This window comes from Nicotiana sylvestris, chromosome 11 (genome assembly GCF_000393655.2).
Source record: "Nicotiana sylvestris chromosome 11, ASM39365v2, whole genome shotgun sequence".
NCBI classification, from domain to species: domain Eukaryota; kingdom Viridiplantae; phylum Streptophyta; class Magnoliopsida; order Solanales; family Solanaceae; genus Nicotiana; species Nicotiana sylvestris.
Window position 1 is genome coordinate 21867268 of NC_091067.1, and position 12912 is coordinate 21880179.

The window sequence follows — 12912 nt, forward strand, 5'->3', positions numbered from 1 at the left end:
CGAGCCTAAACTGCAAGTCATGATGCTCCTTGACGCACGAGCCTAAACTGCATGTTGCTACACTCCTGGCCTGCAAGAGTATAAACTGTGTACGGCCCAAAAAAAAATTCGCTAGGTTGAAAATCTCGAAAGAGGCGGCCTATGAAAAAGTTAGGACGTAAAAAAAAATCTACCCAGTCTGAACTACGGTATGACTTGATCCTCTTCACCGAGGTATGTAGGTAGCTTAGAGTTTCATTTTAAGCTCAGTCGCATAAGTTCAAAAGATACATATTGCCCCAATTGTTGTCCGAGTGAAGTGTGGAGGAATGCAAAATCAAGCTGAAATGTCATCCTCTTGTTGAACTTTGATCTCATTTGATTTAAAAGGAGCAACCCTCCATGGTACATTGATATCTTCAAGTCCGTTGGTATTCAAGTTGAAGTCCCCAAGTTGAAATTTTCAACTCTGTCGGTCTTCAAGTTGAAGTCTTCAAATTCGCCGATCTTCGAGTTGAAATATTTAGGTCCTCCAAGTCTCAAAGTTGAAGTCTTCAAGTCCGTCGGTCTACAAGTTGAAGTCTTCAAATTCGCCGATCTTCAAGTTGAAATATTTAGGCCCTCCAAGTCTTCAAGTTCGTTGGTCTTCAAGTTTCAGTCTTCAATTTCGCCGGTCATAAAGTTGAAATGTTTAAGCCCCCCAAGTTGAAATCTTCAAGTTCGTCGGTCTTCAAGTTTCAGTCTTCAAATTCGCCGATCTTAAAGTTGAATTATTTAAGCCCTTCGAATCTTCGAGTTGAAGTCTGCAAAGTCTGCCAAATCTTCAAAGTTTTCCAAGTGTTCAAATCGATGTCGTCTTCAAGTTGAAGCTTTGTAACTTTCCAATCTTAAGGTGGACATATAAGTCCCTTTGCACCTTAAGTTGGCCTCTTCGTGGGTTTGTCCTTAAAAGGAACTATAACTTTCCAATCTTAAGGTGGACATATAAGTCCCTTTGCACCTTAAGTTGGCCTCTTCGTGGGTTTGTCCTTAAAAGGAACTATAACTTTCCAATCTTAAGGTGGACATATAAGTCCCTTCGCACCTTAAGTTGGCCTCTTCGTGGGTTTGTCCTTAAAAGGAACTATAACTTTCCAATCTTAAGGTGGATATATGAGTCCCTTTGCACCTTAAGTTGGCCTCGTCGATAGTCGAGTTATTTTGAGAGTAATCTCTCCAAGAATCGGGCCATTTTGAGAGTAATCTCTCCAAGAATTGGGCCATTTTGAGAGTAATTTCTCCAAGAATTGGGCCATTTTGAGAGTCATCTCTCCAAGAATTGGGCCACATTGAGAGTAATCTCTCCAAGAATCGGGCCATTTTGAGAGTAATCTCTCCAAGAATTGGGCCACATTGAGAGTAATCTCTCCAAGAATCGGGCAGGGATGAGTACCCATCCCCTCACACCCCAAGATTATCTTCTTCATGCGTGGATCATCTTGTTGAACAAGAACATATCTTTCTCGCTTTACCTAAAAAAAAAATAACAAAGAAGAAATCACAAGACAAGAAGAAAGAAAATACCTTCGCATTAAATTCTTCTGAATCGTGAAAGGTAGACTCGATGTGGACTGCAAACACAGCAATTGATGCCAATTGAATTAAAGGCATGACCTATTTATAGGTGCAGTGATGCGGCTCTTAAGATGACTAATAACGATGTGGGATTGCTAATTGGTAGAGTCCATAAAGAATTGGATATCTTAATCTAGTTGGAAAGGAGAAGTCCTAGGCGGCGAAAGTCTTCTATTCCTAATAGGAAAAGTTGTTGTGATTTCATTAAACCACGTGAGCATGCAACAACATATATTAGAAGTGTTGCTTATGTCAGCAATCAATTCCTTTAAGTATAATATGATAAAGTTATTGATTTTGAAGTCTTTCAAAATGGAAACCCACATAACAGTGGGCAGTAGTAATTTTGGGAATTAAAATTTAATAGCTTTTACATTCCATGTGATTAAGGCATGTGATTTTGAAATTTAAAGTTCGAATACTTTAACATTTCATATGATTTAAGTCAAAGCCAGTTCAAGTGTACTAATATGAATACTTCAAGCCTAGTCTTCAAAAGTCAAAAACCTTAACAAGTCTTGAAGTAGGGGACATTTGTAGGCATATAAATTTCATTGGAATTAAATCCATGAAATACTTTGGACTATATTTTAAATTCAAGATATATTGGTCCAAATAAATATTATTGGGCTAATATAATTGAATTAGTTATATAAGTTCAATATATATGGATTAAATAAATAAGTCTTAATCCATTGGGCTAGCCCATTTAATTGGGTTAAAGTGATGAGCCCACTTCATTAAGCCCAAGATGTCATCTTCCTAGAGGCCCAGTTTGGTGCCACGTGTCAAATGACGTGGCACGCCAAGTCAAGCGGAAGGGCCAATAGGACCATTCCACGTGTCAAAATGACAAGGCATGTCCCGTCATGCTAAAAGGGCAATGAAATCGCGCCACGTGTGCAAGTGACATGTTCTGGCCAATCAAATACAGCCATGTAACACTTCAATTTGATTGGTCGGAAAGAGTTTGTTCTTATCACAACTCTTCCCTTCCACAACTATAAATAGGGGTCTTCATAACTCAGAAAAGACACCAGAAGTTATAACAAGAAGCAAGAAAAAGCTCGTGGATCAAACGCTGCAAATTCCTCCACAAGTTTCAGGCTTCAAGTTCAAGTTCAAGAAATCAAGTGCAAGTTCAAGAACGAAGAACAAATCAAGGTCAAGTTCAAGCTCAAGCTCAAGAACAAGATCATCGTTCGAGGCAACAAATACATATTCAAGATCAAGCTCAAAGACCCTTGAATTTATTTACTATTAAAAAGAAGAAACAGAGGATTCATAGAGATTATAACACTCAAATATTCAAAATAAAATACTACGATTGTTGCGATATTTTTTTATCTTGATTTTATTTTCTCGAACCAAATTTATCGTCTACAGTGTCCATGATTAATAACGCTTTATTATTATTAAGAAAGTTTAGTCGAAGTTGCACGAACACATACTCCGATTTTGTTTTTAGAAATCGTAATCATATCATGCGAACATGTCCACAACCACGATAGTATATTAAACGGGCCTAAAGCAACTACGTGCATTTGTCATTTTTATATCTAGGTTATGAAATTAATACGATGGCCATGTATGATTAAATTTGGATGGCACGCCTCGAACTAAATTTAATTTAGCAGTTTATTTAAACCAATTTTATTATTAAGAAAGTTTGATCGAAGTTGCGCGAACGCATACTCCGAATTGGTTTTCAAATTCGTAATTATGTCACGCGAACGTGTCCACAATCAGGTTAACTAATTGAATTAAAAACATAGTTAAAGCATGCTGACGACTTTGGAACTTGTTCAACAATTCATTAATATGAACTAAATGAGCGAAATTGGTCAACTATGTATATTTACAAAGATCAGATTAGCTATAACTCTTGTTGAACTAGGGTAAAATATCATTTGGCCCATTATTGCTATATCCATGAAGCTCTAATTCTTAAAGCTTCTCATTTTCAACTTCATAAACAAACTTTAAACGAAATTTCCAAACCACAAACTAATAAATATAATAATAGAAAAACCTTTCGGGTTTCAAAAAAAAACTAATTTCATCAGCAACATAATCTCCATTTTATTAATGAATAACAAACAACAAGAAGGAACCAATTTATAGATTTTTTAAGCTACTGTCAAGTAAACATAACAATCATCCAAACATCAAGATATGCAAATCAAAAAAATCATGGACACAAATAGATTACTTAACAGAGAATAAGAATCTGGCCTCAATAATATTAACACGAACAGATTCAAGTTGGCATCTCAAAAGTTAGCATAAAAGGTACAAACAAACAAAACGGAAACAGCGAATAAGAATTTGGCCTCAATAATATTAACATGAAATTAGTTACATCAAACTTCAATGAACTAAATCTGACCCGAAAATACAACAGCAGTAGGAGCTCGGACCGCGAAACCCACCGGCAACCTCGAACTCAGACCGGAATCAACCTCGAACGGACGGAACTTCAATGGGCGTCGGAAATCATCTTAGGCAACGACCGGACTGGTGGTGTTTAGGAGTTGTGTTGTACGAAATTTTGAAAAGGATCCGAAGCAGAGGATCTCTGCGGATGAAATCAAGGGTCATGGGTTTCCAAATCTGTAGACTGGAATTTGATTGTGCAACTTCTTGGGTGTTCAAAGTTTTTGTCCAAAAAATGAAGAAGGAGAAGATCTGATGGGTCTCTTAGGTCTCCTTTGTGTTCCAGTAGCTAAAAAATTTTAGGCCTTTTTCATTTTTGTTCAAGAAGAAGCAGAATGTTTCCGGGGTCGTTTTGGGGTAGGGTCTTTTGTTGTTCAAACGACGCTGATCTCTTTTTTGTGTATAGGTCTGATTTTTTGTGTTTTCTTAGCTGATAGCCTTAGGTCTAGGGGTTTAGGTATTTGTAGGATTTTTTAGGTTAAGAGACACGAGCCTAAGAATTATGGGCTTGGGAATTATGGGATAGGTCCGAAAATTAGGCCTAAAAATGGATCGTTTGAGCCTGAATTTTATTCTTTACCTGCGAACGAGACTAAAATCCATTATCATTTATTAATTAGTCTCACTTAATTAAAACAACTGTTAAAATAAGACTAACCGTTAAAACAAAACTATTTTTGGTATTTTTCAAGATTAAAAATGGCTACAAAACATTAATGAAACTATTTTTTTGTAATTTTTATTTTCTTGTCAAAAATAAAGTAAAAGAGTCAAAATTAGTTGAGATAGCGATATTAGACCTAAATTAAATATTTACGTGATAAAATATGAAAAATCTTGGGGAGGGTCAAAAATCACATGTCTACAGGTGGTACCAAGACAATACCTAGGCCTGCTCCTTTCATATTCTATGAACCATCAGTAAATAAAGTCCAAATTCCTAGATTAGACCCATTGAATACCTATAGTTCTTTTTCTGCTTCTAGTTGCATCCCTTGGCTAAAATCTGCCAGGAAATTTGCCAACACATGTGACTTTATTGCAGTTTTAGATTGATAACGTAATGTCATATTCACTCAACTCTATGGCCCACTTGGCTAACCTACCTGATAACTCGTATTTATGTAATATATTACGTAGGGGATAGGCAGTTACTACTGAGATTGGATGGCATTGAAAATAAGGTCTTAATTTTCTAGATGCCATAATTAATGCAAGTGCAAGTTTTTCAAGATGAGGATACCGAGTCTCAGCATCTAATAATGACTTGCTAACATAATAAATTAAAGACTGTTTATCTTGGTCTTCACGAACTAAAACAGCACTCACCGCTACTTCTGAAACAGCAAGGTAGATGAGTAGTTTCTCCCCATCTTTTGGTTTTGCAAGCAACGGTGGATTTGAAAAGTACACTTTCAAATTTTTAAGCGCTTGTTGACATTCCTCAGACTATTTGAGCTGATCCTGCTTTTTTAGAGCTGAAAAGAACCTAAAGCATTTTTCTTATGATTTGGAAATAAATCTTCCCAAGACTGTAATTCTTCTCGTCGGTCTGTGTACCTCTTTTTTAATTGTAAGTGTATCAGAAATTTCCTCAATAGCTTTAATCTGCACGGGATTTATTTCAATTCCACGGTTAGAAACAAGAAATCCCAAAAACTTACCTGACGAAATGCCAAATGCACATTTCTCGGGGTTTAGCTTCATGTTAAATTTACGGAGAACCTGAAATGTATCAAACAAGTGCTGGATATGATTCCCTTTTTGTTGTGACTTGAACAGTATATCATCTATATAGACTTCCATGGGTTTCCCTAAATATTCTTGAAATATTTTGGTCACCAACCTTTGATATGTGGCTCCAGCGTTTTTGAGACCAAATGGCATTACTTTATAACAGTAAGTCCCCATGTCTATTATAAATGAAGTTTTTTCCTCATCTATTGGATCCATGTTGATTTGGTTATACCCTGAATATGCATCTAAAAAAACTTAACAATTCATGTCCTGCAGTAGCATCAATTAGTTGATCTATATGCAGTAATGGAAAAGAATCTTTAGGACAAGCTTTGTTTAGGTCAGTATAATCTACACAAACTCGCCACTTACCATTCTTTTTAGGTACTATTACAGTATTAGCTAACCAATTTGGATATTTTACCTCGCGGATTGACCCAATTTTTAAAAGTTTTTGTACCTCATCTTGCATCACCTGATTTTTGAAAGATCCTTGCTTTCTTTTCTTTTGTTTGATAGGTGGATATGATGGATCTTCATTTAACTTGTGAGTCATTACTTCCGGATGTATTCCTGTCATATCAGAATGGGACCAAGCAAAACAATCCACGTTCGTTTTCAAAAATTCGGTCAACGTACCTTTCATTTTGTGGCTTAGATTGGTCCCAATGTAGACTTTCCTTTTAGGCCAAGGTGTGAATAGTTCTACAGCTTCCAATTCTTCAATCGGCGTTTTGATATTTTCATTTTCCTCTGGTTCTTGGATAGAATCGGACCTCGAGTCTACATTTGTCCGCCCGTGTTCAGTTGAGGCTTGTGTTGCAGCATCCTCAACTAGATTCTGTAATTGCTATTTTTCTTCATTTTTTGCGCTTGAATCTTCTAAGGAGTTGATTCTCCTAGACGTTTGTTGATCACCACGGATTTGTCGTATTCCTCATTGTGAAGGGAATTTAATAACTTGATGCAGGGTAGATGGCACAACATCCATTTCGTGAATCCATGGTCTACCGAGAATCATATTGTAAGCCATATCCATCTCTACCACCTGAAATTTCATGTCTTTGATAACTCCTTCTGCGAATGTTGTGAGTATTATCTCCCCTTTTTGTTACGACGCTCGAGTTGTCAAAACCAGATAAGGTATGCGCCTTGGGTATCAGCTTATCTTCAGCTTGTACTTCGTTTACCACTCTTAGCAAAATGATGTTCACGGAGCTACCTGGATCAATCAAAACTTGTTTCACATTAGTGTCATGTACAAGTAAAGATATTACCAGTGCGTCATTGTGTGGGGTTAGTTCGCCATTTGCACCTGCATCATCAAATGTAATACTTTCTTCTTCCAAAACACATCGAACTCGCTTCCCGTGTGTGACAGTAATTTTTGAAACTTTCTTGGCTGCCGTATATGTCACGCCATTAATTTCTTCTCCTCCTATTATAACATTTACAGTCCTTTTTGGTGAAGGAGGTTTAGGGGGCTCCTGCCTGTTTTTCATATACGCTTGCTTACCTTTTTCACTAAACAATTCGGTTAGATATCATTGCTTTAACAAATGGTCAACTTCACCTTGTAGCAATCTATAATCTACCATTTTGTGACCATGATCACACCAGAAATCAGGATTTCGCCTATTCGGGTTTGATCTCATTTCCTTTGGCCACCGCACCTTATCACCCATGCTTCTTAATACTGCTACTAACTCTGATGTGCTAACATTGAAATTGTAACTGCCAAATTTTTCCTTCGAGCCTCTATCATCATTTCACGTCTCTTGCGCGTTCCGCTCTTTTCCAAACCTTGATGATGAGCCTAACTCTCTATCTCTTGATCTATGATCGTACCTTGAGTTATCCTGCTTTGAACGCGAGTCTCTTCCTGCTGGTCCCATGTAGGGCTCCTACCTATTTTTTCGGACCTTTTTTTAGTTTCAACACGTCTTGAACTTACCCTCTCATCTTTTTGAGACTGAGTGATGTTATCTTCTTCTATCCGCAACTTCATGTTATATCTGTTGTAAACATCAGTCCAAGTTGTTGCTGGTGGCTTCTGAACTTTTCTCATTTAAATTACTGGCAAAATCCATAGCTGCCCAGTTATCAGGTACGTGTGGCAACATCATCCTTTCACCCTGGAATCTATCTACGAATTCTCTGAGCAGCTCTGAATCTCCTTGCTTTATTTTGAAAATATCATCCATTCTTTTTTCGACTTTTTGAGCTCCTGAGTATGATTTGATAAATGAATCTGCAAGCTCAGTAAAAGAATTTATAGAATTTTCGGGTAAAAGAGAATACCATGTTAATGCTCCCTTAGTGAGTGTTTCACCAAATTTTTTTGACCAACACTGATTCAATTTCTTGTTTGGTCAAGTCGTTGCCCTTTACAACAGTTGTGAATGCAGTCATGTGGTCTCGTGGATCAGTTATCCCATTGTATTTTGGAATATCGGGCATCTTGAATTTCTTCGAAATTGGTAGAGGAGCAGCACTTGGCTTCCAAGGTTGTTGTGAATATTTGTCCATATCTATTCCCTTGATTACAGGCGGTACTCCAGGTATTTGCTCTATGCGGTCTCTTTGCTCCTTGAGCTGTTTCTGCAAAGTTAACACTAAATTTTGTAAATCAGAATTAACTATGTTACCTGGTTCTCCATCACGAAACTCGCTGGGAGCTCCGCCACTGCCTAAATTAACGAGTCCAGAACGAGAGTTTTCCAAAGCATTGTTATTTGGAGTTGGTGTTGGTGGTACAACCGGAAACTAGCTGGTAAAAGCCTGGAGAGCGTTGTTGACCTGTTGAGCAATTAATTTTTTAAGAGCTTCATCGAGAGCTTGTTCATTTGCAATTCTGTCATTTTCATTTGATTCAGATCTGTTTGGAGTCCCCTCTCGTGATTTTCGCTGAGAATGTTGTGGTGATGGAGGTGGGGTTCTGTCATCGTGTTCGTTCAGTTGATGTTATAGATCTTGGAGTGGTAAATTGTGTTGTTTATTGTCGTTGGCATTCGACATGGTTATTTTTTTATAAAAGAACCAATTTGGAAAGCAGATGATTATCAGATTTCCGGTAATGGAACCAATTTATTTAACCAAAAATTGGAATTTCGGTCAAAGCTTATTTTTAGAAAAACTCGGGTTTGTAACGACCCCAAATACCCAGTCACGATGGCACCTATCACATTACTAGGCAAGCCAACCCAAACCTTTAACCACAACAAGTTCCTTTTATAAAACCATTTTCTAACACAGGTTTAGATACCAAATTTTCATAATAAGTGTTTAAAACACAATTACATACACGGAAGTCAAATAAACATGAAAACTACACAGCCCTAAATATCTGGTGTCACGAGTCTAGAGCTCTACTATATAACTGATTGTCTGATACAACATAAGTCTAGAAAATGCGGAAAAGAACAAGATAAGAAGGAGAAAACAGGGATGCGGATGCCATGCAGCTACCTAGAAATCTCCGGCAACCTCTGGATCGACTGAGGACCCTCACTCTGCCACTCGGGCACCTGGATCTGCACACAAGGTGCAAGGAATAACATGAGTACGCCAACTCAGTATGTAACCAAAGTAAATAAGGTCTGAAAGCAGTGACGAGTAGTTAAAAATCATATAACTGAATAAACAATAGGATAACAGGTCAACTTCACAGTTTAAAACTAGTTTCGCCGTAAAATCATCAAATTTCAGTTTAAACACTTGAAATCATATACTTAGCAATTTTTCCAATAGATGCTTAATTTAAAAGAAGAGTGAAATCAGTAAAAATATCATAACTAGGCCCCTTGAGCAAGGTATCACTCAGAATATGGCCTCTCAGGCAGCCTCTTAGTCACTTGTCACTCAATACTCACTCTCGCCACTCAGGCTCATTAATATCTCATAGTAATAGAAATCATAGTAACCGCTGCGGCGTGCAGCCCGATCCGTAATTTATAGTCGACTACGCTCACTGGGGGTGTACAGACTCCGGAGGGGCTCCTACAGCCCAAGTGTCGTATCGCTGCGGCGCACAGCCCGATCCAATATATATATCGCTGCAGCATGCAGCCCAATCCAGTATATATATATCGTTGCGACATGCAGCCTGATCCAGTATATATATCGCTGCGGCGTGCAACCCGATCCATATAAGTATCGTTACAGCGTGTAGCCTGATCCATAATATATACATATCATATCCTCACTATTAGGTTCTCAACCTCTCTTAGTCATTAACCTTACAGCCTCTCGGGCATAACAATAGAAATTAGGGAACTCAGCTCAACAGTCCTCACAATTAGAAGTGGAGTGATAAAACTAGTTTTAAACATTTAAATAGGTAAAACATGACTGAGGATATGCTTTCAACAAGTAAAGTGAGGAAAAACAGTAAAAATGCCCCTAAGGGTCTCAGCAGGTTGGCACAAGGCTCCAAACATGCCATACAACCCATAATATAGTATAAATAGCTAAAGTACAGAATATCATAAGGTTGCAGATCAAATACGCAGCTTAAAAGTCGCTACGGGATGGACCAAGTCACAATCCCTATCGATGCACGAAATGTTCCCTACCGCGGCCGCACTGCATTTTGTGTTGTCCGCACAACACCTACCGAGGCCACACTTCATTTTGTGCGGTCCGCACAGCCCATACCGCGTCCGCACTTCTTTTTGTACGGACCGTGTGGGTGGGTTCTGAGGCCTGCAACCCTTCTGGACCTGCCACAGCCATGATATCCGGCCTAAAACATCCCGGAACCTACCCGAAACTTCCGGAACTTCAAACCAATTGTACCAACACATCCCATGACATCGTTCAAACTTGTTCAAAACTTCGGAATGCTCGCAACAACATCAATCACCAATTTAACATAGGATTCAAGCCTAAGAACTCCAAGAACTCTTAAATTATATTTTCGATCAAAAAGTCTATCAAATCTCGTCCAATGGCCTAAAATTTTGTACACACATCCCAAATGACATAATGAAGCTATTGTCACTCTCGGAATTCCATTCCGACCCCTATATCAAAATTCGCCTATCAACCGGAACCGCCAAAATATCAACTTCGCCAATTTAAGCCTAAATCTTCTCTACAACTCCAAAACTCATTCCGATCGCACTCCTAAGTCACAAATCACCTCCCGAAGCTAACCGAACCATCGGAACTCACTTCCAAACCTTCTAACACATAATTCAACATCCGGTTAACTTTTCCAACTTAAGCTTTCTTAGAAGAGACTAAGTGTCTCAAACTTCACCAAACTCATTCCGGACTCGATCCGACCAACCCGATACCGCAAAAATACGAATAACGAAGCATAAAGAAGCTAAAATAGGGGAAACAGAGCGGTAACTCATGAGACGACTGGCTGGGTCGTCACAGGTATGCTTTAGAAATGGATTTAAGTTCTGACTATGGAGGATGAAGGAAAAGAAAGCTTATTGGGAAATTTGCTAGCAACAAATATACGTGATTGATTTTCATTACATAAAAATGGCTAAAGTTGCATTAGTTTTTAATTTATGGCTATATTTTAAAGAGCTTCCTTAATAGCGGCAGCAATATGAACAAGGAAAATTAATTTCCTATACGATATAGGAAACTATATTATGAAAAATGTCCATAATTTGCAAATTACCCGCCCTGCTAACAGACTTTCTACAAAATATAAACAACTCATTAAAAACAGAATCTTGTTAGCTGTACAATTCCTTTAATAGGCGCGCGAATGTTGGAATATTAAGGATTCTTCCAGATTTTATCAAACGCAAATCTCGCTATTAAATTTCGCCTGTTTCTCTCCAAAATTCACTACTCTGTTTTTATGACAGTACTCTGTTTCACTGGTTTTTCTAACTTCACAATTCGAAAGCGACAAAATTAGCTACAATTCTTCTGTTACAACCGTAATTATGTCAAAAATCTCAATTATGCTTCAACTGAATGGGAATTGGGATAGCTATGGGAGATGTAGAGACTTTCAGGTCGATGGAACTGTAATCGGTGAGGATGCAAGTTATAGCTTATTGAATTCTACAATAGTAGAGTATCTAATAATAGATACATCCGAAAAAATAATAAAAATTAAATAAATTGTCAACGAACATTGTCCTTCAATGGAAATTAGGAACGATATGGGTGTTTGTGTATACATGGAGACGAAAAAGGAAAACAAAAGTGTAGGAACCTATCCGCTATATATAACAGTACGTGATTTTAATTTGGAATTGAGTATCACCAATTCGAACACAGTTGCAGGTTTGTTCTGTTATATTACTATCGAATTTTGGTTGTATATTACTTATCTACAAATTATCTACAATATTTCTACAAAAAAACTACAAGTCAAAGTCTATATATATATATTAGTATTGAATTTCATTCTATCTACAATATTTCTACAATAAAACTACATATCATTTATAGCTCAATATGAAATTTAGAATTTCAATATTTCTACAAATTAACTACAAAATATCTACAAAAAAATAGTTCATAACAATATTTAGCTTTATTTTATTGCAGGTTCATCTGGAACACTAAAGTTAATTGATATTCCAACATCTCTGGCGATAGTGGAATATGAAAGTATAATAATAACAGAAAGTACATCAAGTGTTATTGAAGTAGGCCAAATATACCAAGACAAGCAAATAATTGCAAGTGCAATGAGGCACTATTCTGTCATTAATAAGTTTCAATTTAGGGTGAAAAGATCTAGTGGTAGAAGGTAGGACCATATGAATGGTCAAAATTATTATTTTTTTATTTTGTACTTTATTTGTAAATTTTTACTTCTTCAGTTGTTTTTTTTTTGTGATATTGATTAACATAATTGTAGATAGTTTGTAGTTGTTTTGTATATAAATTGTTGAATATGATCTTTTATGCTACAACAGTTTTTTTTATCTACATTTTTTATACCAGTGTTTAAATTATTTTTATTTTATAGCTACTAGCTGGTATGTGTTGGTGAAAATTGTGCATGGCACTTCAAGGCAACTAGCATAAATGATTCTACAATGTTCAAGGTTAGAAAATTCAATAGCTTGCACACATGCTCTTTGATGTACAGTACCTTCATACAACGCAAACCTACCGCCATGGTAGTTGGTAGCATGGTTATTCCAAAATATGCTG

The 12912-nt window shown here is 37.2% G+C and overlaps 1 protein-coding gene across 1 annotated transcript; it reads right to left on the reverse strand.

Annotated features, from left to right (window-relative positions):
• Positions 1 to 6773: 6773 nt before the first annotated feature.
• Positions 6774 to 7834, reverse strand: LOC138880807 (uncharacterized). Its single transcript, XM_070160986.1, has 2 exons — positions 7721 to 7834; positions 6774 to 7253 (listed from the first exon to the last, which is right to left on the reverse strand). The coding sequence occupies exons 1-2, from the start codon at positions 7832 to 7834 to the stop codon at positions 6774 to 6776; spliced, it is 594 nt and encodes a 197-aa protein (XP_070017087.1).
• Between the last annotated feature and the right edge of the window lie 5078 nt (positions 7835 to 12912).

Coding starts and splice junctions, on each gene's coding strand:
- LOC138880807 (XM_070160986.1), bottom strand. CDS start 7,834: ATGAGAAAAGTTCAGAAGCCACCAGCAACAACTTGGACTGATGTTTAC. Junction 7,254..7,720: donor AGTCTCAAAAAGATGAGAGG/GTAAGTTCAAGA, acceptor AAAAACAGGCAG/GAGCCCCCTAAACCTCCTTC.